At 42.3% G+C, this 27,362-nt stretch overlaps 1 protein-coding gene across 1 annotated transcript in view; it reads right to left on the reverse strand.

The window, feature by feature from the left end:
• Nucleotides 1-5,441: 5,441 nt before the first annotated feature.
• The window catches only part of NGFR (nerve growth factor receptor), a gene marked incomplete at its 3' end in the record, with an annotated part of 75,382 nt that continues 53,461 nt past the window's right edge, over nucleotides 5,442-27,362 (reverse strand). Inside the window, exons 4-8 of the mRNA XM_083376505.1 lie at nucleotides 15,367-15,471; nucleotides 14,246-14,374; nucleotides 12,538-12,757; nucleotides 9,727-9,887; nucleotides 5,442-5,743 (exon numbers count right to left, since the gene is read on the reverse strand). Of these exons, the coding sequence (XP_083232631.1) occupies nucleotides 5,442-5,743; nucleotides 9,727-9,887; nucleotides 12,538-12,757; nucleotides 14,246-14,374; nucleotides 15,367-15,471 (917 nt within the window). The remainder of the gene's footprint in view (nucleotides 5,744-9,726; nucleotides 9,888-12,537; nucleotides 12,758-14,245; nucleotides 14,375-15,366; nucleotides 15,472-27,362) is intronic.

Below are 27,362 nucleotides of genomic sequence, written 5' to 3' on the forward strand. Positions count from 1 at the left end.
TCAATTTTCAATTAAATTAGCCCTCTAATGCTTAAGTATTACATTAAAATTAAGCTACATTAACAACTTCTAAAAAACATTATTCCAGTCCTTATCATTGACTACTTGTTAAAATGGTTATATCTGGAAACATTGCATTACGACATCAAAGGGATAGAACTCTTCGGAAAGTTCACATACACAGTGTTTTACTGTAACAGAGCTAAAGCTGTGAAGATATTTTGATCCTATTTAAAAGATAATTTAAAAATAGAACCATATTACAAAATAACTTGTTATTAAGTGGTTATCTAGGTTAGGTTTAGCTGCTTTAAGTCCCTAACTATGTTAAAGCTACATCTTTTAAAAAGATAAAAGAGTAGTGCTAAGGACTTAGGCATGAAATAATACAATGGGATGGATGCATGGAAAAGTCATAATGTCCCTTAATGGTATGGAAAGTCAATTACAGTTCCACTTTTTTACAGTGTGCAGCTGAAGAAACATGTTCTACTAGAGCTATAATCCATGTTTATGAAAGTACTCTTGCTTCAACTGAGCTTCTAAAGGTAAACAGGTTTGGATCCAAGCAGCAATCGGATGGGAGACCACCCATATATAAATAGCCCATGCATACTGTGAAAAAGAAGATGGATACAACACATAAAACTGAATGATTTTGTTGAATGATAACTCTACAAAGTTGCTGCCCTTCAAAGTGATTTGTTGCTAGCTATCCACATAGCAGTCTTGGCTAATCACGAACTGCTAATCATAATTCATCAATTAGTTGAAATGAACTCAAACACATATAGCAGTTTAAAATAAGCCATTGACTCCTGAACATTTATCATTAAAAGCTAACATCTGTGTCTGTACTGAAATGTCTGGAACAGCTGTAGGCCCATTAGATATGTTTATCTAAATCTGCTCAGTTTGTCTTTTTTGATTGCAAAGTAAACGTGGAGGGGCTGCAAAATTTAGGGGATATTTTGTGATGTCAATTTGGTTCAGGGAATAGGGAAGAATGAGGGCAAAGAAATTTAAACCTCTTTAAATGCAAGAATTGCATCTAGGGTAAAAAATCAAGTGAACACTTAACATAGTGTACCCTTTCCTCATCTGATTTTTGGAATACATACATAAGGTCGTGGGCACAACTATGTTTGTTCATATTTACACAGTACATATGTACAGCTGGCCATGCAGCTGTTGCAAAATCATTTAGTCACACATATGTGTCCATTTTCTCCCCAAAATCTCTTTTAAGTCACCCCATCCTTGCCAACTTAGAAGTGAAGGGACTAAGTCTTCAATTCATTTTAGTGGAAACTACTAACCAGCCCAATGCTTCTGTCAAGAGAAATATTTATTCTGGATCTTGGGATAAGATATGAAAACCCCACATAAACAAATGAAGAAGCAAAGTAGTTTGAACTACAAATTGTCATTCAATGAAGATTGGAGAAAGAGTTATAATTTTCAAGGAAGAAATTCAACATTGGAAATTTCCTTTTTCCAATGGAATGGAGGGAGGGGTTTTCCTGGATCCACCAAATCTAAAAACCCAATTGCCTTCCCTAAGTAACATGGATTCTATACCAGCCTAGGTGTGTGTGTGTGTGTGTAGGTAGGTAGGTAGGTATATACACAAACTGTCTCTCGTACACATTTTAAGTAGCCCTGAGAAAATAACCAATTATTCTCCTTCAATCCTCTAGGACAGGGGTGTCAAACTGCCGGTCCACGGGCCAGATGCATCATGTGGAAGCCACACCCACCCCATTGCCAGCAATGGCAAAACCATCCTGATATTTTGCGCGACATCATATGACGTCGCGAGTTTGACATGTCTGCTAGGAGGAGACCAGCAGGAGCTATTGAGGTTTTTGGATATTCTGGCATGTGAACATACAAAAGAAAGCCACAGGTTTACTGTGCCCAGCTGCAGTTCAGTTTAGTGACTAAGATGGAGACATATGCCAACAATGATTTATAATAAAGTGTCATTATCCTGTTTTACATATTCTCTTCTACACATGTACCTTTACATGGCTCTGATATAGAGATACACTCTATTCAGGATAATTCATTCCAGGTAAAATAGGCCAAATTTCAACTAAGGAGGCTCTACATTTCCTTGCCCTATCCTTTCACATTTCCATCTCTTTTTATGGGTTGTTAGCATAAGAACTCAACATTCATTAACTTCCTGGGTAAACAATAGAAAAAGAAAAAGTTGTATTCCAAAGGAACTGCTGTTCTCTGACATTGTGTCCCTGTTAGTCATGTATGAGGAGGGGTATTCAAATACAAGTGCTAACAGCACCAATCAATCACACAGCTATGTTAATCAATATAACTGTACCACATTTCTGATTTCATTACAAAAAGAAGCTTTGAAGGACAAACGTAGGATGTCTATGCAACATTTTAAAGCAGTCCCATTTTTTCTAAGATCATGCAGCTGAAAAATGATTTTGGGAATTGTAGCTGTTGCATAATGCAGTTATAATATGACACATTTATACCTCATAGTTTTATTATTCAAGAATACTAATCATTCGGCCTCTTATATTTATTGGTTGTCTTGTTCCTACTGTGCCTTCAGAACAATAAGGAATAGCATATAGAAGAGCTTTCTTTTTTTTTGCAGAGGATAGACAATAAGCTCCAAATTCAGACTGTATATACTGGCATGTGCCAAAATTTACCTGCTAAGATAAATTCTGTTTCCTAAAATCTGAAACCAACTGAATTCCAGTGGAGTTTCTATCTTGCCTGTATCTCTTAATCTGTAGAGATTTGGTAGTTCCACAAGAAAAAAGGCAGGCTTAATGCAGTAGATCTTAAAAGGCAGAACTGTTTAATAGCCTTGCATGTTCAAGAAAAGCAAAAAAGATTTGGCACACTATTTGTTTCTTTTGGGATAGTCAATGCACAACAAGGCACATATCTCTACAAGAAGAGAAAAGGGCCATTAGACTGATCTACCAAGAGGAGGCTGAACTAGATTGTGGAATTGGATTTCTGAGGTAAAGTGCCTGCTTTGTGTGTCCAAGTTCTTTCCCCTTCATAACATTAAAAAGAGAAGTTAGATTTCAGAACAGATATGAAAAGGCTTCTGTCTGAATAAATGAAGGTTGCTGCCAGATCAAAGAACGTTAAACAAGGTGGGCCAATGTTAGACTAGGCTCAAAATCAGGAAGTCCACAGGTACCTCCACCTACCTCCATGTTTTCTTTCTAAAACAATTTAAGAGTCCATTGGATACATTACTAGCTCTCCCTCTGGCTTCTTTTTTATGATTATTGTTATGTGATGGCAACATCCCATAAACAAGATATGATTCTAGTTGTTCTGTAAAAAGTTTTTAAATAGAAAGCAAAAATGTAATTAACTTTCCTCAATCTGTTTGTACCGTCCTATTTAAAATTGCTACTACGTTTTGTTGACAGCTAAAATGTCAAGGTTAAAATAGAAGTTTTCTGGTGAGGCAAACCATTAAAACTGGTATGATGACAGAAAAGTGATCAGAATAGCAACACTTTGTGCAGACTGCCAAGCTTCCCTAATCATCTCTTGGTTGAGAAAGGAAATTAATTAGCATTCTTAACTAACATTCCCCAGGAAGTATTCCCATTACTTTCTAAGTATATATTTATATATACGTGTGCGTGCATACATATGATGGAGAGATTTCTTCTCCACAGTTTTAATTCAGAGGAACAAGATGAGCAGCTAAACAATCCCCATGAACAGCCCAGTCAACTGTTTAAAACCCTATCAGCTTTCAAATGCCACCATTTTTTTTAATCAGGTCTATCTGAATATCATCAGAATAAGAATAAAAAAACCCAACATGAATCTTATAATACAGATACAGAGGGAGGTAATTGTTCAGTTCCAGGTTGTTGTTGTTTTTTGCCCAAAAGCTTTTGGTGATTCTTGTTAGCTTGTAGAATACCTCCCCACCATCCTATCTCCATAGTACCGGTACTTTCATATCCCTCTAATATTTGAAAACAGAAAATAGGGTGCTTTGGTGGCTGTACATCACTTCACACAGGAATAGCATTCAGCAAATTCTATCTCTGAGAGCAGCTATGTTTTCATATAGATTGCTCCCCACTTTGTGCATTAAGGCCACTAAGGGATTTATTTTTTCCGTCTGCTTGCTTCCCCTTTTAATGCAACAGAGGTAACAGCTTCTTAACACACAGTGATTGGTTTACCAGTTTGAAGAAGAATGTAGAGCATGTGGCATCATCAAAGCAGCATCCCTTGGAAAATGAATGAATATGTCGGACCACTTGCCTTGTTTGCTTCTAATTAGGTCCACTCATCAGTGTGGCTTATCTGGCTCCTTTAAGCAAGGATTTATATGACTTTACTGGTTTCAGTCAAACCCAGAAAGAGAAAAATAGAAGAGGTGTGTGGTTTTTTTTTTTTTTTAAAAAAAATCCTTATTGAGCAAGAGAAGAATGCATCTGAGCAAGAAAACAAGGGCAGGATCAAATATAGTCTTGATGTGGTCACCAATACTTGGAGAGAAATGTGGTTATTTTTCTCTTTGGGTTCCATCCCTTAACTTCTTACTTTGATCTTCATGTTGTCAGTTTCGATAGCTATAAACCTGGTCCACATTTCTTTTCTCCCCACTCAAGAGACCCTCCAGGAGGTTGCCTCAAAACAAATGTTCGCTTTGTCCTCTAAACACCATATGTCTCCTTGTTTCAGGCCCAACATTCCTGCTCTTTCTGCCTTCTTTGAATCTTTCATCATTCTGTAACGTATCTGGCTGGTCTCCTTGTTTTTTTTTTCCTGATTTCAGATGTGCTTAAATAGGGTAAACTGGTGACTGAAGGGAAGAAGGTGTGCAAGAGCAGAAAGAGAACTAATGTAGGTGGGATCGTGAGAGAAGCGCATAGGATAAATGTCAGAGGCACCTGAAAGAGAAGTCAAGCAATTGGACTGCTGTCTTCAGTGGTGGGATTCAAATATGTGAACAACTGGTTCTCTGCGTGGATGCCGCTTCCGGAAGTCCATCCTGAGCCTGGGCAACAAAAAATTAGCTACTGGTTCTGGTGAAGTGGTGCGAACCGGCTGAATCCCACCACTGGATGTCTTTCTTCATTCTTGCCTCAGTTCAGAATCAGCAGTTCAGAATCTATCAGTCCAGGAGATTTTAAGGAGCACATACAGTATAAACAAGGCATCCACCCCCTCCGTTTCCTTTTATCATCATATTGTCTGTTACTAGCAAGAGCTATTGAATGAAAATACCAGGACAGTAGGGCAGAGGGAGAAAAAATAACTAAATCAATGTTTACAGGATTGTTCCAGTGACCCCAGAAAGAATGAGCTCTATTTTTCCTTCACATATTCTTCTTCCAAGAGACACCAGTAGGATAGGGGAAGTGAGGAGCTAACTCAGAATGCTGCTGCCCCTTCTCCCTCCTTCACACTGGTGAGCTAGCAGTGGATTCACTGTAAAGACTTTCCACAATGTCCCCCCTTTGGATTTTGCGCAAGGCTGAATAAAGGGCATCCATGGTGGAACTGTCCTTGCTGGACCAATCAGAGAGCAGCGCACGAACAGGGTACTCCTCTTGTGTAAAGGAGTCTATGTGATCTTCCTTGTAGCCTAGTTCTCCAGCCAGGTGGCGCCATGTCTCCTCTGTGGAACCATTCAACAGCTTTTCAACCTCCTCGCGTTTGTTAGGGGGCAGGCTGGTGTAAAGATTTCCATCTCCTTTAAGACCTGAAATTGAGAAATGAGTTTGGAATAGAGAAAGGTTAAAAAAACAATCATAACAGCATGTGAGACACTCACCTATTTCATGTTTCCAAAGTGGGTTTTAGTTAGAAATAGATGGCTGGAAGCCATTTTAGATTCCCCACAATGCCCCAGAACAATATGACAAATGAAAATGAATAGCTTATACCCTAGGTGTCAAACTCGCCACATCACATCATGTGTTGTGACGTATCGCGATGTATTTTGCATTGCCGGAGCTGGGGTGGGTGTGGTCTCCATATGATGCAACTGGCCCACGGGCTGGCAGTTTGACACCCCTGGCTTATACAGTACAACAATCCTCAGCAATTGTGCATGCTCCTGGGAGAAAGCCCAGGATGGAAAGGGGAAACGATCAGGTATTATTGTGGGAGCCATAGATAGTCCTTTACTGTGGGAGACCCAACATTTGGCTCAGAGTCTTTTTGGTCCAAGACAGTTTCATGTGAATTTATTCCATCCTATTTCTGTATTAACTGGCAAAAAAAAAAGATTGGCACAAAAATGAGTAAGTATTATAGATGCATTTCACAATAAAATATTACATTTATTTGCATTTCATGTAAAATTCCTTTGATGATATATTCTTTTTAGCACTAATGTATTTTAAAAATAGCATTAGAACATTCTGAAAAATATGGAATTATTGAAGTTGCATTCTGTGATTTATAAGAAATATAAACAAATCAATATGCTTTCAAGGGTAAACCATATTCAAGATTTGGATGGAGGTTTTCCTTGATAATTTCCTGAACTTCACTGGGCAAGGCAGAATATGAATTGCTCTAAATAATCCAGGTAACTTTATATCCATCATTATTTTCACACAGACATAAATATTCAAGCCACTTTTAATATTCTGACATTTTTTTCTTTGCCTGCATTACAATTAGTGTTGTAATCACTGAATTCTGAACATCTCTCAAATTAAAAGATGTATAAATCTTCATTTTAGTTTCAGGATTTCCCATTTGGTTCAACCCCAATGCATCTGTGGAAAGAAAGAATGGTGGATCCAAATTCTGAGAGATCATCACCTGAGCACAAGTAGGCTTGCAAAGGATAAAGGACAAAACTACTCATTCACCCTTACCATACAGCACTTTCTAAGCTCCAGGCATTTAGCCTGAAGGACAGCCTTCTGTGGAATACAGTGCAGCTTGCTGTGTGTTCTGGGACTCTGGATGGCATGGAGAACTATGACATTTAAAATAATCCTTGTTCAGCTTATCTTCAGGACTCCCAGTGAACATGTGGAGAGCAGAAAAATAGGACAGGGCTGCCTGTGAAAACTCAGAATCAGGTCCAAGGAACTTCAAAGAAGAAAAGATTGTGGTGTTCTTGAGCTTCTTAGCTAAGAAGTGACCAAGGGCTGGGTTTGACTGCATTTCTCCAGCCTCCTTGGCTTCTCATCCCTCAAACCAACCCCAAGTATAAATCCATTTATGATGAAGTACAGAGGAAGTAGAATGAGAGTTGACATATTTTTTACAAGAATAGTTTATTTTTATGTCCTTAGGTATAAAAATGTCTCCCAGTTACTAGGCAAAATATGGTTTTAGTGACCATACCTATTTGCCTAATAGAAGTAAACTAGCTTTCATGCCAATTGCACAGAAATTCATCTATCTGGAGTGAAAATTAGGTTGACTTTTAGTGTAGGAAACAAAAGAAGTGCAAGTTTCGATATCTGTTGTTTCTATTCTGCAACTATTTGTATTTCATCTGGACTTAAACAACTAGTATAAATATTTTGAAACATGATAGAATATGAGCAAGAGATCCAGTTTGGTATAGTGGTTAAGGCATTAGGTCAGAACCTAAGAGACCATGAGTTCTAGTCCTGCCTTAGGCACAAAGCCAGTTGGGTCACCTTGAGTCAGTCACTCTTTCTCAGTCCTAGGAAGGAACCAATGGGAAACCCAGTAGTGGGATTCAAATATGTGAACAACCAGTTCTCTGTGTGAATGCCGCTTCCGGAAGTCCATTTTTTTATTTATTATTTTTTTTAAAATTATTTTAATTCCATTTATATCCCGCCCTTCTCCGAAGACTCAGGGCGGCTTACAAACTTAGCAGTAGCCTTCATTCTATGTATATGCCTGCTTATTAGGGCTTTCACACACACCCCAAGCGGCATTATTACAAAGTCAGCTTAATTGCCCCCAACAATCTGGGTCCTCATTTTACCTACCTCGGAAGGATGGAAGGCTGAGTCAACCTTGAGCCTGGTGGGATGCGAACCTGCACTAATTGCAGGCAGCTGGTGTTACTTAAGGAGGCATTAGCCCATTCTGGGCCTGGGCAATTACCTACCAGTTCTGCTGAACTGGTGCGAACTGGCTGAATCCCACCACTGGGCAAACCTCTAAAAAACCTTTCCAAAAAGATGGCGGGATCTTGTCCCAGCAGTTGCCAGGAGTCCACACTGACTTGAAAGCACTAAAATAACAATGGATTTTTTCAAACTATGTCCTGGGACTGAAAACTTGAGTCTAAGTTCATCATCAAGCAAACACTGTCTTACAGTATTTCTTGGGAAACTAATCATTTTACACACTTTCAATTAATATTAATATCTATAAAGTAGCAAGAAGACCAGCCTTCTTTCCCAGAAAGGGTGACAAGTGTGTTTAGCTTTATCTTTGAAAGCAACTTGATCAGATTTTGTATTTTTAAAACAAAACATAGATCAAAAATGAGGTACCCCAAATTTTCAAATCTCTGAAGACTACAACTGAAAGAGATATATCTTAGAGAAAAGTCTAACCACAAATATGTATATATATATATCCATGAATTATATACAAATTGATATTATATTACTAATTATATACTATATTAGATAATTATTTGTAAAATCTGTGTATATAAGTAAAATAGATAACAAAAATAGTTTAGAGCAATGTGCACCACAATGCACACACAAATTTTAGTACAAACTAAAAATTAGAATTTCCAGAGTGATAAATTTAACTTGACATATGTGCCCCCCCTCCAAAACAAATGAAATGAAAAAACACTAAATCTGATATATATATATATATATTTTTTGGGGGGGGGAAATGTGAAACTTGAAATCAGAGGAATAAAGCTATTTGCCCCACCTTGCTTATTTCCCCATTGTAATTTTACTTGATTTGTTAGTTATAATTGGCATCAACAAAAACTTTTCTCCGCAATTGTTTTTATTGGGTATTGTGGTAGATTGTGATGTTAAAGAAACTAACTTGATGTTGAACATGATAACAGCAGCACAGTTACTGGTGGGACAATATTGGAAGAAGGATAGTTTGCCCACTATAGAAGAATGGGTGTTTAAAGTTTCGAATCTTGCAGAAATGTCTAAGATTTCTGCTTACTTGAAAGATCATTTACAGGAAAGATATATTTCAGTTTGGAGGAGATGGATAGATTATATTCAGAACAAATATGGGACTAAAAAGTTCCATTTAGCTTATGAGTAGATTTTAGTGGGATATTGTTATTAGTACTTTATTTGTAGTTATGTTAAAGGGGAGTTAAAGCACATTATGAATTTGGTTAATTGTATATTATGCATAATTTTTATTTAGAATATGATTATTGTAACTATAATCCTGTATTTAGCTCTGGGAAGTGGGGGGGGGAAGTGGGCGGGTTTGGGGTGGGAGGGATTTGGGGATATATTGTAAAATTTTGTTTTTGTAAAACTCTTTAATAAAAAAAACTTGTACATGCTTGCTATCTGCCTGGGGCAAACTATAGTTGGGATTGGTTGGTTTACAGGACAAGCAACAAGAGGGATGTGATCTAAAAAGTAGATAGTTCTTGGATTAACTGTCCTCTTGGTGTCTGCCATGGCTACAGTATCTTTTGATAATCAGAGGTTTCCTTTTTATTTCTGAATCTCATTCCTGTGCTTTGGTTACTTGCCCTCCCAGCTTCAACTTGACCCCTCCTCTTGCCTTGTAAAGATGCTGTTTGTGTTGGTGGCTGTTGATCGTGGAGGCTTTGGCTGTCAACTGAGATGCCGCTGTCACTATGAAGTTTCTCTCCTTCTGGGGAAGGCGTCTGGTTGACAGGACGGTTGTTGGCACCTTGTTTGTTCTGTTTGCAGCTGTTCCACCTAGAGGTGAAAATGTTTGACAGTTGAGCAAAGGGTACCTGTTTTTTCTTCTGACCCGTGATACACTATAAAATTGGCAGTGTCACTGAGAATTAATTCCTTTCTACACATCATGAAGTTTGGAGTGTGCCCAGACAGAACTTTCACTCTAATGGATTAGTTTGCCAATCCAGATAAGGATATTTTCATTTATATTAGCTCCTGAAAGTCACTGCAATTGCCAACACTGATTGTGAATTTGTAGGGTTATGCCTAAAATGGGGCACATGTGAGGCATTACTAAACCTAGTGGTCCTGGTAGACAATCAAATATGAGTCAGCAGAGTGCTGCAGCTGCCAAAAAAGCCAACACAGTGCTAGGCTGCATTAACAGAAGGATGGAATCAAGATCACATGAATGTTAATACCACTTTACAATGCCTTGATAACTTGGAATACTGCATCCTGTTTTGGTCGCCACGATGTAAAAAAGATGTTGAGACTCTAGAAAGAGTACAGAGAAGAGCAACAAAGATGATTATGGCACTGGGGGCTAAAATATATAGGGAACGGTTGCTGGAATTGGGTACATCTAGTTTAATGAAGAGAAGGACAAGGGGGGACATGATAGCAGTGTTCCAATATCCCGGAGGTTGCCACAAAGAAGAGGGAGTCAAGCTATTCTCCAAAGCACCTGAAGGCAGGACAAGAAGCAACAGATGGAAACTAACCAAAGAGAGAAGCAACCTAGAACTAAGGAGAAATTTCCTGACAGTTAGAACAGTTAATCAGTGGAATAACCTTCCTCCAGAAGCTGTGAATGCTCCAACACTGGAAGCTTTTAAGAAGACACTGGACAGCCATTTGTTCTGAAATGGTATAGGGTTTTCTGCCTGAGCAGGGGATTGGACTAGATGACCTCCAAGGTCTCTTCCAACTTCATCATCATCATCATCATCATCATCATCATCATCATCATCGCTATCACTATTATTCTGTAAACCTTATCTGCCCTGACAAATATAACAAGTGGTAAGGAATCATGAGATTTGGAGCTCATGAAAATCTGGAGGACCCATCAATAATAAGATGCTTTCTAACTAAGAGCTGAGCACAACCATGCTACCCAGAAGAGCAAGAAGCCACTTTTATAAGAGCTTGGAATTGGGTCAGTGAGCTCCTAATAGATAAAGAGATTCAAGAATATGCATGCATATGGTAATGATGTGATCTAACATTGATGATTCAAGGTATTTGAAGTGGAGAATGGGGGAAAGGATGGACTTGGATCCACAACTGATCTACTTTCTTATTTCCTATTTGCTTTTTCTTAATCTTTTCCTAGGCCCAGTCCGTATGTTGCTGATTACAAAGTAAAGTAATCGTATGTTTCTTATTACTTTCAACTCTTATTCTTTGAGAAGGAAGTACAGTAGGTATCAATGGAAAGGAGAAGTGGCAGGAACATGGGATCTTTGCATTACACTTTAGGAAATGCTTTCCAATTTAACCCAAGACAACTGGCTTTCTAAAAACAGAATATTTTATATTTAGTGAGCTTATTTATAAAGATTGAAATATAAGATAATGGATTTTATCTTATAACAGAAACCAGCATTCTTGCAAAAAAGAAAAGAAAGGAAAGAGTAATGCCTATAATGTTTCTATGCCTTTATCAACCACTTGAGCTATTGCAATCAGCCAGAGATTCATAGCATTGATATAATCATTATCATCTTCCCATTCTTTTATGGTCACTTAAAAGTTGGCAATCTTAGAGGCAAGATGTTCCTGGATCGGCATTAAGAAGGATCTAGTTTCTAATAACAGCAACTTAGAAATTTCAATCCTGAAAAGTTGTTTCTAGAGGATGCTCATCCTTGCCACTCAAGAATAATTGCATGTGGCCAGCTCTGAAATTATTGAAGTACATCTATTTGGCTTTATAAAGATGCCTATCACTTAAGGGAAGGGTGTAAAATACAGTAAAAGGGGAATGGGAGCAGAGAATGGTTCCATTCTTCTCTGTTGCATGCCAGAGACACGGCCCCTGAGCTCCACCAAAAGATGCTTATTAGAAATTATTAAAATATGAAGAATAATCATCATATGAAAATAAATCAAATTAATTTGCATCCTACCCCCATTTACTTTCTTGAGAGTGTTCCAGGAATTACATTTAAAAGTCAAATATGGCCTGCAGTACAGCATGAAAAATGTTGTGCATGTGTTGTAAGCACATACTCACAAAGTGGCTTCCTTTTCGGCTGCTCCCTTTTTCTACTTTCCCTCTTAGCCTCCCCTGCTTGCAAATTATGTAGGGTTGAAGGACGGCAACAGTATTTAGGTCCTAGAGGACTGTTCAAGCATAGTCAATGATACGACTATTTTTACACACTTCAAAGGAAAATGAGAGTTGCATGCAAACCATTATATTGCCATTGGTAATGCTGTGGTTTATACTTTTAACTGCAAAATGTGCTCAGTCATGACTAAATTTCACTATAGTCAGCCAAAATTATGTCCTTAGTACAGGTACCAGAAGTAGTTTGAATAACTGAAGGATATCTAGTCCATGAGCAAGATAAACCTCAGCCACCACCTATCACTGTTCATATATCACAACACTCCTCCTGTACACTTGTTTTCCAGACTGTCTCTGTCTACTTACCTCTTGAAGGCAATATATGCCACCAGACCCACAACCACAGCTGCCAAAATGGAGCAGTAGACAGGTATGAGGTTATCAGCTGTCCCACTTCGAACGACAGGCTGGGAGCTGCCCATAATTGTGGTCATTGTAGTGCTCATTACAGTGGTCTCCAAAATATCCAGAATCTCTGAAAAATTTGTAGTAGGAAAAGGACTTTTGGGAGTCCCTGGGTAAAAATCTGGAAAGGTAAGGAAACAGAAGAATAATTATGGAATACAAAATGGAAAAGATGAGGTTACATTTAGATTAATCTATTTTTCCTTGGCATATATGGGTATATGGGTGCCTCAGATCAAAGAATGTCGATTGGTGGCCCCCAGGGGGAGAGCGTTCTCTGTGGGCGCGCCAGACCTATGGAACCGCTTGCTGGTTGAGCTCCGCACGGCCCCCGACCTTCGCTCCTTCCGGCGCGATCTCAAAACTTTTCTTTTTGAACAATCCGGCCTGGCCTGATGGGATGGGGTTGGGTATTATAAATTGGTCTTAACTTTTAATGTGTATTAATTTATTTCCGGGCATTGCTGTTTAATTACTTTTTAATTTTTGTATCCAGTTTTTATTATGTATTGCCCTGTTCACCGCCCTGAGTCCTTCTGGAGAAGGGCGGTATACAAATTAAATTAAATATCTTTAATATTAGTGATCCAAAAGCCAATAATTCAGATGTTGGCCAGTGCTGGGGAACCCAGATTCAAATCTATTCAGATTCAAGTTCACATTTAGCCATAGAATCTTTCTGAGTGATTTTGGACCTTTCACTATCTAGCCTATCTCACAGGTTTGTTGTAGGGAAAAGAGAGAGAGAAGGAAATGTTATGTTTACCACCATGATGGTGGTGGATAACAATATAAACCACCACAAGAGCAATACAGAGTCATGTCTATATAGAAAATCAGAGCTTTGTATAATATGCAAATATTAATTAGAGCGTACACTCATATAATGTCTCCTTATAAGTAAGTCTTATGAGTTTAATCACTAGTAAGTAGATATTGGAATACAGCTTTAATCACTCTGGAATAATGCTGGATAATTAGGTCACTTCACATTCTCCATCTTTACTTAAAGTTGAAAAACAATTCATTGATTGATTTTATAATCAGGGCAGTTCATTAATCAAAATGTTTGGCTTTCTGAAAGATGTAAAATTCCCTTGGGGCCTAGACACCTTTTTTATATGAAACGGAAATATACAAATGTTTTTCTTTACTAATCTGGGTATTTTTTGCCTGCATTTGCAGATATTTAGTGATCTTCATGTCAAAATTTATTAATCATTCTTATATCCTTATGGGCAAGAAAATAGAATATATCCATATTTATCATAAGCATTCTAAAAATCTAGAATAAAGTAAAGCTGGAAGAACATTTCTATACTGGGAATTTAAAGAAGTCCTCTTTTTGACTCCAAATGAGGCCAGTGATTCGTTAGTACTTGCAATCACATTATATTATATTACCTGCAAATAAAGCTATAACAGTTAGTTATACTTGTATGGCTTCCCTCCAAAATCCTTGAGAATAATAATTCCCTGAGGGTGCAGAAATGTTTTAGTCAGTGGTCTTTAACCATTTTATGCAGTCAAGTAGGATCTTTGTTGGAGTGAGACCAACTAAGCAAATTGGGAACTATTTCAGCAATGTAAGGAAAAGACAACAAGATACCATGTTCTACATCTATGACTGCATCTGGGTCTATAACTACATCTGGGTCTATGAATGCATCTGGGTCTGCATCACTGGTATTGGAATCCATCAGGGTCTTTGTTGCCACCGCAAATTGTGGATTAGTTGCTGCCAAGAAAACAAGGAGGAAGAATTGAACAAAAGAGAGTGAAAAGCTGTGAGACAATTAGGAATGTATCACTTAATTAACATTTAAGTAATTAAGCAAGTGTGAACATGATCAAAAGTTCCCACCCCATCTTTGCTGAAACAATGTAATTCCCTCAAAAGAATTTTGTTTGTTTATTTAACAAGGCTTGTAGCTGCTCCAATCTGGAAGGACTCTGGAGAATGAACCACTGATAATAGAATAAAAAAAATGAAAGAAATGAAAACATCAAGACCAATGTAATTACTAATTTAGTAAAGTTCCTGTGGTAGATACCCACAGTCAACCAGGGCCAAAGGTTTGTTGAAGAGGGATTGATTTTTCTTGCTTATGAAATAGAAGAGTGGTAGGAATCATATATAACTGCAGGAAAAGGGAGATTCAAAAATGCAGGCCACTGTTAAGAAGGTGCCACCTGTCACCTCTTGAGGAAGAGAATTCTCAATGACCCTCTCTTGAAGTAAGAACCAGACAGGCAGATTCAAGATTGACAGGATGTTGCCTGATAATATCCTTGTGTTACATTTCTGTACAGTTAACAAAGTAATAACCAGCACTTTTAATTGGACCAGAAGCCTACTACTTTAGTGGTCAGTGCAACAAGAGGAGAGGTCTGTAAAGCAGAGGGAGAATTCTGAGTTCTCTGGCACCTGATAGTAGCAGTGAGTTTAAGTACTTCTTTTCTATTGCCCCAGTTGGAACTACCCACAAAGATAGGAGAGAAGTCACCATAAAGTGATGAGTCTAACTCTGATCATTGTTAGTAATTTTACATCTATGGCTTCCCTCCAGAAAATGTTTGGAACAATACCTCTCTGAGTGGTTCCAAAATGTTGTTTTAGTCTGTGGTTTTATTTATGTCATGCAGTCAAGTAAGGTCCTTATGGGAGTTAGACCAGTTGAGCAAACAAGGAACTATTTCAGCAGTATTAAAAAAAGGAAAACAAGGTACCGTGTTCCACATCTACGATTACATCTGTATTTGCATCTACATTTACATTGCTGGTATAGGGATCCATCGGGTCTTTGGTTGTCATCGCAAATCTTGGATTAATTGCTGTCAAGAAAACCAGGAATAACTTAGTAAAAGAGAATGAGAAAGTGTGGCAACTGGGAAGTTTAGAAACGAATCACAATTTAACTAAAGGTTTAGGAAATGAAGCAGATATGAATACACAGAAATTCTCACCACAGCATAATTCTTGCAAGAAAAAGTAGATGAGAAGGTCAAACATGTGACACCATTTCAGAAGGCAGGCTGAAGCAGTGGCAGATATGGAGGATTCTCATTTTGTCACACAGTTTGCTTTATGTCTTAAGTAAGTTGATGTCCAGCCTTTTAATTTGTAATACTTACAGACTGTCATATAAGGGATATTCTGAACAGATCACTTTTTCCCTCCTATACTAATAAATGTGTGTGTGTGTGTGTGTGTGTGTGTAAAATAATAAGATAGCCATCAAATCACAGAGTGAAACTATTCCATACCATTACATTAATAAAATACAGGGAACAATTTTAAAGGTCAAAATGTGCTTGTTTTTCTTAAGAGAAAGGTAAGCAATCATAGTTCTGGAGGAAGTAGAAAACTCTTTCTCAACATTTTCTGATGCTTAGTCCCTATGGAAATCTCACTGGTAAATCATATTAACTGGTCAGATTCAAACAAGATTGGTGGTCCTTAAAAAGTCAGAAATCCCACACAATTCTGAGAGTTGAAGTCTATATATCTCAAAGTTGCCAAGATTGAGAAAACCTGCTGTACTGGCCCTAAATGTGACGGAGGTTTTGGGGGGAAAAAGGAATCAACCTGTCCCATAATATCTGTTAAGAAATTTTGTTGTGCAGAGGTCTCCTTGTGCTACCAAAGAGTTGCACAGACAAGGAAGGGTACTGAGAGCAGCAAGAGTCACACAGTAAACACAAGAGTACACTGAGTAAAAAGTCTTCTTACCGGTCCAGAGGTCAATACACAGTTCAGATTTATCACAGTAACAGAGCAGAAACAATAATAGTAGAGAGCAGTGAATTCAGAGAGAGAAAGAAGCTACGTTACTAGCTCCGTCTTATGGCCATGAGAACACTTACACACCCATTGGCCAATTAACATCTTAAAGACATAACATCATGGTTAATATATTTTCAACCCAACATTGTAGGCTAACACCATATGCCTAACAATATCCTTTCTGGCACCTTTTGTCCATCTAATATTATGTGGGTGTCTGGGTGAGGCAAGATCTGCCTTTTGATTGTTTTATTCCAAAGTAGAAACCCAAATGCCACACAGAGAGAAGAGTTTCCTATCCAACTGCAAGATGCCGCTCCCCTTCCTTGAGTGGCTTTTATGAAATTTAGCCATGCCTGAGGCAACAGTTGTACCTTCTGCCCTGCAACCTGCACAATTTTCCCCCACCTAGAAAGCAATACTGACTCCTGACTCATCTTCAGGCAATATGTTCCGGCCATTATCTCCCTAGCTATTGGCTAGAAGTCAGCATCTTCTTCTCTTCTTCTAACAGGTAAAGAACACCCGTTGTGTGCCATTTTCTGGTCTGAAAGTTACTTTTGGTGCTACTGGCTTGATTGTGGTATCCTTTGGTAGTTCTTTGCTCCAATATTCTATAATTCTGTCATGCTTGGCTTAAATATCTGCATATGACCAAAGATGCTGTCCCAGTTATTCTTGTAAATTCCTCCACCTTTATTGCTATACACTATATTAATACATAAGTAAATCTCTACTTTCAAACCTTATGAGAGCAGGACTTCTATAGAACAGTCAAAAATGCAAATTAATAGCATACAGTACTGGCTTTGGTGTAACAATCCTAGTTTAAAGAGAACTAGTTTGGTCTAGTGATTAAAACACACTAGGCAAGAAGCCAGGAGACTGTGAATTCCCACCTTAGACATGAAAGATGCTGGGTGTCTTTGGCCAGTCACTCCTTCCCAGCCCAACTCACTTGACAGAGTTGTGGGGAAAAGAGGAGTATCATATATGTTTGCCACCCTGTGTTATTTACAAAAATAATAAAGGCAGGATTTTTTAAAAAAATCTAAAAAATAAAAAGAACCAACCTTGTCCGTAAGCAAGAGTGCTTATCTTGCTAGCTCACCAAAAAAAAAATCAAAGAAGAGAAGTAATAGCATAGGAATGAAAAGAAGAAACTCCAAGTATTTTGTAAAACTGTTCTGAATATAAAGCTCAATATATTTTGAACAAGTCGTTTCTCAGAATCCTCCTTATAACCAACCTAGAGGAAAGACTGTCCAGTCTTGCGGGCCTCTCTTTATAATCAATTTTACAAAATACAGTACTTAGTGTGGCCTGAATATCCTATGACATCTAAACTGGAAAACTACAGTTTAAGGATTTTCTCCAAACCATGATATAACTTACTGATTTTAAGAAACTGGACACATAAAAAAATGAAAACGAAAAACTTCCAAGATCTCCTGGGAAGTTGTATAAGAACAAAAAGTGTCTGCCAGAGATTAGCCTTTGGTTTGATTTACATTTATTCCATTCCATCCCATTATTTTAAATGAAGAACTGACCAAATAGATTTTTCTGAAGGGTCTTCATTGCACAAATAACAACTATCAGTCCCATTAAATATGCTCACTGCTTGAGATATTTGTAAAAATAATAAAGTCAGGATACAAACAAACAGAGAGAGGTGGGTTTAATTCTCCACACTTTCAGTATTATCATTAGCATTTAATCCAGCTTTGGGTTTTGGCTATAGGAACTTCAACACTTCTTTAGTTCAGACAAGATTTATTACTTGAACACATTAAAATTCTGGCTAATACTGAGAACCTTGTTTGTATTTATTTCAATATCCACATTTAATATCTTCAATATCTACATTCAATGTTGGAAAGTATAGATGAAAATTACTTGGTTGCTGTTGGCATGTTTACCTCTCAAAAACTTAAATTAAGCATCTTAATCAATGCCTGTGATAAACTGGCTTTGTCACAATATAATTAACCAAGATCACCTTTGTTATGTATTGAGGAGAATTGATATGGCAGTTATAAATGGTTAACTGTTATATTCATTTAAACTCTTAACTGTCTGTCTACCACTTTGCAGGTTTGTCTTTTGAGCGGGAAGATTGCTTTAAATTCATTGGCTGCTGCCTATCGGCAGTCTGTATATATACAGAAGCGGCTCTAACAGTCGCTTTGACATATATATATATATATATATATATATATATATATATATATATATATATATATATATATATATATATATATATATATATATATATATATATATATATATGTCGCTTTGACATATATATATATGTTCTGTTACTCTCCACTTCACCTCGTCAATGCCTCAACAATCCCAGAACACAACAGTGGTGATGAGGGTGGGATGTGCTGCTAAGGACGAAGAAGCCAAGAGTCATTAGGGGTAAGACCAGGCATCAGCACCCTGGTAGGAACAACGTTCCCCCCTGGAGGCAACCATATCCTAAGGGACCTGTCCCTAGGATCAACACAGAAGCCCTTAGGAGCACAAGGCATTGAGAGACTAGTAACAGTAAGCCATGGCAAAGATTGGCAAGCTGTCAGAGTTCGACGTATCGCACCCAGAGCGATGGAGTTGGTACATTTCACGAGTCGAAAATTATCTAAGAGTGAACCAAGTCATTGAAGATGGCTTAAAGGCTGCAATGCTACTATGCTTGTGTGGCCAGGAGATGTTTGACATAGCTGAAAATTTAGTCACCCCTGCAAGTTTAGAGTCAGTCGCCTACGCTGAGCTCAAGAGAAAACCTAAGGAGCATTTAGAACCAAAGCTCTCCGTCATCACCTGGAGACACGCATTTGAACAGAAGGAACAGCAACCTGGAGAGATAGCTGCCAACTTTGTGGCCGCACTGACACAGGCATCCAGGCTCTGCAACTTCCCAGACTTAGAAGACCGGCTCAAGGACCGACTGGTATGCAGCTTGAGAAATAGGGACAGCAGAGGCTGTTTGCGAAGGAGACTTTGACGTCCCAGGATGCCTTAAAAGAAGCAATGGCAGAAGAGGCTGCCAGGGGAGCTGTCAAAGCCTTACAGCCCTCCAAGAACGTTGCCAGTCAGATAACAATCCACCATGAAGACTCTGCAAGAGCCGTCAACCTAGATATGGACAATGAGATCGACCAGCTGCAGAAGCTACCAGAAAGAGGGCATCAGTCACTTGTGAGGGCTGTGGAGGTTGACACTGGCGCTCTGAGTGCAGGTTCCATACAGCAGTTTGTCAGGCATGTGGCAAACAAGGCCACATCGCCATTGTTTTCAAAGGTCGCCAGAGGGAATCTCTGCCAGAAGACTTCCCCAGGAAAGGCACAGGGTCCCCGGGGCAAAATAGAGTTGGATATTGCTCCAGTAGAAGGAGCATTTTAAGAACAGGAGCCCATCGCCCCCTTAAAGAAAAGCTTAGGCTTAAAATTAAGCTTCAAGGAATTCCATGCTCAATGGAATTGGACACCTGGTCAGCCCTGTCCATAGCTTCTCAAAGAACTTTTAACTACATTTGCAGTCACAGCAGCAAAAGAGTTAAATTCAAGCCATCAAATAGTGTTGATGGATTTTTAAAATTTCTGTGTAGCAGTTAAAGGGGAAGCTACATTTAAAGTACAATTCAAAGAGTTTGAGGGTTCCCTCGATGTTGTGGGAATTGAGCGTACAAGCCTCATCTTGTTAGATTGATTTGATGCCCTGGGCCTACATGTGACTGGCATTAACCGAACGAAAGCAGTGGACCTGATGACTGTCTGCCAGGAATATGCTGATTGTTTTCAGCCCTAGCTTAGGGAGCTCCAATTGCCCTCCACCTTGATCCAACGATAACCCCAATCAGGATCAAGCCCCACAGAGTGCCTTTTGCCCTTAAACCTAAGATTGATGCAGAGCTAGATAAGTTGGTGCAGCAGGGTGTGTTGCAACCAATAGATAGCAGTTTGTGGGAAACTCCCATAGTCACACCACTTAAACCCAATGGTGAGGTGCATATCTGTGCATACTATAAGTTCACTATAAATAAAGCACTTCAGCAGCATGCATATCCGGTACCTGTAGTCAGCCATATCTTGGCATCACTACAGGGAGGTCGCCTATTTGCCAAGTTGAACTTGGCAAAGGGGTATCAGCAACTGCCCATGGATGATGCCATGGTGGAAGCTCAAACAATAGTGACCCATAGGGGGGCATTCAAGGTTCATCGCCTGCAGTTTGGGGTCAGTGTGGCCCCAGGTCTTCTCCAGAGCGTTATGGAGTGCACACTCAAAAATATCCCAGGTGTGTGCCCTTACTTCAATGATGTCCTCATAGCTGGAGAGTCAGCAGAAATATTGGCAGGCTGCCCCTCCCTCACTCAGAACCAGACCCTGCACCTTCTGCATGCATCCTGGCAATCCAGGACCTGCCAGAGTCTCCCCTTCATGCAGGGGATGTGGCTGCTGAAACAGCCACTGACAAAACACTCAGTTGTGTTTTGAACTGGGTCCTGAGGGGGTGGCCAGAAGCCAGTCTGGGAACAGAATTTCACAGCTTCATCAGAAGGAAGGATGAGCTGTCAGCATTCAAGGGCTGCATTCTATGGGGAAGTCAAGTCATAGTTCCACACTCTATGAGGACTAGAGTCTTAGAATCTCTGTATGAGGGACATCCTGGGATAGTCAGGATGAAGTCACTATTGAGAAGCTACCTGTGGTGGCCAGGGTTGGATAAGGATATCATTTGGTTTCAAGATGGCGGACGTGCTTGTCCGAGCTCCGTGAGCTCCGTGAGTCCCAGTTTGGAGGTGTCCTTTTGGAGCCCCTCAGGAGCCTTCGGGCTGCCTGGGATGTGGATTGGGGGACGAGGCAGCTAACCTGCGAGCTTTTTCATCTGTCTGCCTTCGTTTGCCTTCTGCCTTCTGCCTTCTGCCGCTTGCCGCTTGCCGCTTGTCTTTTTTTTTTTTTTTTTTTCGGGCCGCCTCTCAGCTGTTTGTCGCCGCCTCCGGCGTTCCCTGCTGTTCTTGCTGTTCTCTGCTGTTCCCTGCTGTGCCGGACCGGTTGGGCTGCTTGCTGCTCTCAGACGGGTTCTGGTCGGCGAGGAGGACGAGGAGGACACTTGCGGGTGCGTTTGGGGTGGCGGTGATGGCGGCGGCGGCGTGGGCGCTGGTGGCGGCAGTTTCTCGGGCTGCGCTCGGTGCGGCGCTCGGTGGCGGCGTTTTTTGCTTCCCCGGGCCGTTTCGGGCCGCCCTTAACATCTTCGGGCTGCCTCTGGTTGCCGAGAGAGACGCCTGTGGGTCCGACTTGGCGGCGGCGATGGCGGCGATGGCGGCGACGGCGTGGGCGTTGGCGTTGCCGCTGGTAGCGGCGTCTCCTGGGGCCGCATTCGACGGCAGAGATGGCCTGCATCCGGCGACGACGACGGCGGCAGCAGTGGACTCGGGCCGTTCTCAACGACCAGCACTAAGCGGTGGCATTCCTGGGGCCTCTTGGCCCGAGTGGCAACACTTGACCTGTTTTTGGGCCACCTCGGCGGCATCAGTGTTTTCTGGCCTATTTGGGCCGCTTGTGGAGGCCAGTGACTGGCTGCGATGTTTCTCGGGCTCTCGGCCCCTCCCGCCGGCGGTGGTGCTTTCATCTTACCCCAGACTGCATCAGGCTGCTTTTAGTGACGCTATCGTCCTCGGGCCGTTTTGGCGGCGGAGAGGGCGACTGAGAGTTATCCTAGCAGCGATGATGCTTCCTGTGCTGCCTCGGACCGCTTGTGTTGGCAACGGCGTCTTTGGACCGCTTCAATGGAGCAACAGGCGGTCTTTATACCACCTTTGGACCACTCTAACGGCAGTGACGCTTTTAGACCATTTCGCCCATTTTGGCCCATCTACTCTTCTGCCTGAATATATAATTTTGTCTGCCTCCCCCTCTCCCCTTTGGATTTGGTCGGTCCTGGGTATCAGCCATGGTGGGAGAGTGGCTGACTTTTACATCTGCAGCCCCATAGAGGTGGGAGCTCTATGGGGCATGCCTACCCAGAGTATATCTTTGACCATCCCCAGGTACAGAGTTGCAACTTGCCGTGAGAGGGCGGGGGTGACCTGTTTACTGGGGCACCCAGCTAAGTGGCAGTGCAGCTGGGTGTGGATCCAGATATTTTCTTTTCCGGCCTTCGACCCTCCTATGGACTTGATCATCTCCAGGACTACCTATTCTGGACTTGCTGGACTAACATGCGACAATATACTAGCACGGACTTGCTCGCCCTCAGAGGTGCCCCCCTCGCCTGGGTGCGACCCGCCTCTTTAAATTCTAACCTCGATGAAGGGCCCGAGTTCTGGGTCTCTGAGAGATGGCTGGGCAGGGGTAGGGGCCGTCAACATAAATGTAACAAGAGGCCCCTGATTTTGTTTTTATCAAAAAATTTTACGGGGTTGGGGAGGGGGGTGGGTGATAGGGGTTGTTTGGCTTTGGGGGGCGGCCAATCAACCATAGTTCAGGCCAGACTTGGGTCTGACCGCGCGGGGGGAGAACGAGGGGTCGTTGTCTCCGGGGCTCATGAGCGGGTCGTGGGATTACCAATTCCCACGACGGGGAATGGCAGCAGGCGGATAGACAGGGGGCCATATCGTTACCGGGAGCGCCGTCTGCGCTATTTGCAAGCGGTGGGGCGCTCCGACCCTCTGCTTCTTTCCCGAGGTTCCGGGAGCGAGGATGTGCAGCCTCCTGAGCTCCGGCTGGTGTACCTGAATGCCAGGTCCGTGGTCAACAAAGCTCCCCTTATTAGGGATTTAGTTGAGGGTGAGCATGCGGACCTGGCTTGCATCACGGAGACTTGGTTGGGGCCAGAGGGTGGGGTCCCTTTGGTTGATCTTTGCCCACCAGGCTTCCGGGTGCTACACCAGCCTCGAGCTCAGGGTAGGGGTGGGGGAGTGGCGGTGATCGTTAGGGAGACCTTATGTCCGCGGGAGACCACCGTTCCTCAGATAGTCGGGTGTGAGTCTCTCTTTATGAGATTTGGCTCTGGGGCGCAGTTGGGCTTGCTGCTCGTGTACATTTCGCCTAGTCGCGTAGCGGCAGCCCTGCCCGAGCTGCTCGATGTCCTCTCAGGGTTGGTGGTTGAGTTCCCCAAACTTATAGTTTTGGGAGACGTCAACCTACCATCCCTGGGAGGTTCATCTGAGCTTGCTCGGGAGTTCATGGCTTCCATGACGGCCATGGACCTGACGCAGGTAATTTCTGAGCCAACTCATGAGGGAGGCCACACCCTTGACCTGACTTTCTTATCTGGACGGTGGTTGGATGATCTTGGTGGGGGCTTTCCACTTACTATGCCCCTGTCATGGACCGATCATCACCTCCTGCGGCTGGTCTTCCATTTTGCCACCCCTCGCCGTGGAGGTACGGAGCCAACTAGATGGTACCGCCCCAGACGCCTAATGGATCCTGAGAGATTCCAAGCGGCGCTGGGGTCTCCACCTGCCTCCATTGCTCACAGCTCGGCGGATGCCTTAGTGGAAGCCTGGGAAAGGGCAGCCACTGAGGCACTCGACCGGGTTGTACCCTTGCGGCCCCTGACCCGGCGCAGATCCCAGCGAGCTCCATGGTTCTCCGCGGAGCTCCGGGAGATGAAGCGGCGGAAACGGGGCCTAGAGAGCTGCTGGAGGTCCAGCCGATCTGAACCCGACCGATTGCGGTTAAGAACCTATATTAGGTCTTATCTCGCTGCGATGAGGGAGGCGAGGTGTAATTACTTCTCTACCCTCATCGCGTCCGCAGACAATCGCCCGGCCGCCTTGTTTAGGGTGACTCGCTCCCTTCTTAATCAGGAGGTGAGGGAGGATCCCTTGCAGGGTCGTGCCGAGGAGTTTGGTCAACATCTGTTGGATAAAATCGCTCGGATTCGGACCGGTTTGGACTCCAGCTGGGCAGAGTCTGACGATCAGGACACGGGCGGTCTTGTCAATGTTATCTGGGAGGAGTTCGATTCTGTGACCCCTGATGAAGTGGACAGGATTATGGGGAAGCTGAGTTCCACCACATGCTTATTGGACCCGTGCCCTTCTTGGCTGGTTTACGCAGCTAGGGAGAGGACACGAGGCTGGCTCCAGGCGGTTATATCTGCTTCTTTGAGTGAGGGTTATTTCCCCACCGTCTTGAAGGAGGCGGTGGTGAGACCTCTCCTCAAGAAGCCTGCCTTGGACCCAGCTGTATTGAACAACTTCCGTCCAGTCTCCAACCTTCGCTTTCTTGCGAAGGTTGTTGAGAGTGTGGTGGCGCATCAGCTCCCTCTGGTCCTGGATGAAGCGGATTATCTGGACCCTTACCAATCGGGTTTCAGGCCCGGGCACAGCACGGAGACGGCATTGGTCGCTCTGGTGAATGATCTCTGGAGGGCTCGGGATAGGGGGTATTCCTCTGTCCTAGTCCTATTAGACCTCTCGGCGGCTTTTGATACCATCGACCATGGTATCCTGCTGCAGCGTCTCAGGGGATTGGGAGTGGGAGGCACGGTTTTTCAGTGGTTCTCCTCCTATCTCCTGGGACGCTCGCAGTCGGTGTTGGCAGGGGGGCAGAGGTCGACCCCTAGGACTCTCACTTGTGGAGTTCCTCAGGGGTCGGTCCTCTCGCCTCTCCTGTTCAACATCTATATGAAGCCGCTGGGTGAGATCATTCGTGGTTTTGGAGTTGGGTATCATCAATATGCTGATGATACCCAACTTTTTATTTCGACCCCAAACCACCCCAGTGATGCCCTCGCTGTGATGTCCCGTTGCCTGGAGGCGGTTCGGGTCTGGATGGGGAGGAACAGACTTCAACTCAACCCTGACAAGACTGAGTGGCTGTACATTCCGGCTTCCCGAGACACCTGGGATGTTCCACCTCTTTCTATGGGGGGTGAGCTTTTACCCCCTGTGGATAGGGCTCGCAACTTGGGAGTCCTCCTAGATTCACGACTCACTTTGGAGGATCACATAGTGGCCGTGACTAGGGGGGCTTTTGCCCAGGTTCGCCTGGTGCGCCAGTTGCGGCCCTATCTGGATCGGGAGGCCTTGTGTACGGTCACTCATGCGCTCGTGACCTCTTGCCTAGACTACTGTAACGCTCTCTACATGGGACTTCCCTTGAAGACTACTCGGAGGCTCCAACTGGTACAGAATGCGGCCGCGAGAGTTGTCTTGGGAGTTTCCCGGTACTCCCATGTTACACCTTTGCTCCGTGAGCTGCATTGGTTGCCAGTTGTCTTCCGGGTAAGGTTCAAGGTTTTGGTTATGATCTTTAAGTCCCTACATGGCATGGGTCCGCGATACCTCGAGGACCACCTGCTGCCGGCGTCGACTCCCCTCCGCCCTGTGCGCGCCCACAGAGAGGGCCTCCTCAGGGTGCCTCCTGTCAAGGAATGTCGACTGGTGGCCCCCAGGGGGAGGGCCTTCTCTGTGGGTGCTCCGGCGTTATGGAATCAACTGCCGGTCGAGCTCCGGATGGCATCAGACCTCCGATCCTTCCGTCGCGGGTTGAAGACCCATTTATTTGAACTAGCGGGTCTGGCCTGATGGGGGTACTTGGGTTTTTTATTGGTTTGTTTTAGTATTCTGGTTTTAACTTGGGCATTAATTTAATTATTTTTTAATGTTTGTATTGGTGTTTATATTTATGCCCTGTGAACCGCCCTGAGTCCCTTTGGGAGAAGGGCGGTATAAAAATCTCAATAAATTGAATTAAATTAAATTAAATATTGAGGTCGAAGTAAAAGATTGCAACATTTGCCAGCAATCCAGACCTGAAATGCCTCAAGCCCCAGTACATCACTGGGAAACCACACAAATCCCATGATTGAGGATTCACATAGACTATGCGGGACCATTCCAGGGACAGCTGTTCCTCATTGTCATGGACAGTTACTCCAAATGGCTGGAGGTTGCACCTGTCCCTACTATGACTACTGCCAGGACCATCCAGGAACTGTGCAGAATCTTTGCCACACATGGCTTACCCAACAGGACACAATTTACTGCTACTGAATTTCAGTCCATTTTGAGGACTAACATGATTAGGCATGCCACTTAAGCCTCCTTTCATCTGGCTTTGAATGGCCAAGCAGAGTGTATGGTCAGAACGACCAAGGAGTTGTTAAAGAGAATTGTTTCTGGTGATTGGCAGCATCAACTGGCCCCGGTCTACCTAGTTAGGCAAGGGAGCTGGCAGACCAGGAACCACCAATGGTATTGAGGCATTCAGAGTGGTCCCGGAAGCCACCGAAGTACTTGCAGGACTATGTTCATGTCCTGAATGTGTGAACTATCTAGGGGGGAGGGGCATTATGTATTGAGGAGAATTGATACGAGCAGTTGTAAATGGTTAACTGTTGTATTCATTTAAACTCTTAACTGTCTGTCTACCACTTTGCAAGTTTGTCTTTTGAGTGGGAAGATCACTTTAAATTCATTGGCTGCCGCCTATCGGCGGTCCGTATAAATATATGTCAAAGCGACTGTTAGAGCTGCTTCTGTGTTAAACTCAATAAACATTCTGTTACTTTCCACTTCGCCTCATCAATGCCTCAACAATCCCAGAACACAACAACCTTAGTTTCAAGGAAGCTGGTTTAACATAAAATTTAAAAAACAAGTTTTATTGAACTCAGAATGTTCTTGGCAGTGTATTCAGTTTAATCATTGTTATTTGGTTTATTTAGTCCAGATGCTATCACTGCCTCAGAAATTATAAGTAATTAGAGGTTTTGGAAGAATTAATAGTGGCTCCTGGGCCAAACCCCCATTTTTATAAAAAGCTGAAGAAATATGGTGAAATTGATATATGTTATTTATGCATCACATAAATAACAGGCCTGTTATTTATTAACAGGCATGTTATTTATGCATCACTTAAATAGGCATGTTGCCCCATCTTTGTAAATACATAGAAGATCACTGCAAATAATG

The sequence above is a fragment of the Vipera ursinii genome, assembly GCF_947247035.1.
Source record: "Vipera ursinii genome assembly, chromosome: Z".
NCBI classification, from domain to species: Eukaryota; Metazoa; Chordata; class Lepidosauria; order Squamata; family Viperidae; genus Vipera; species Vipera ursinii.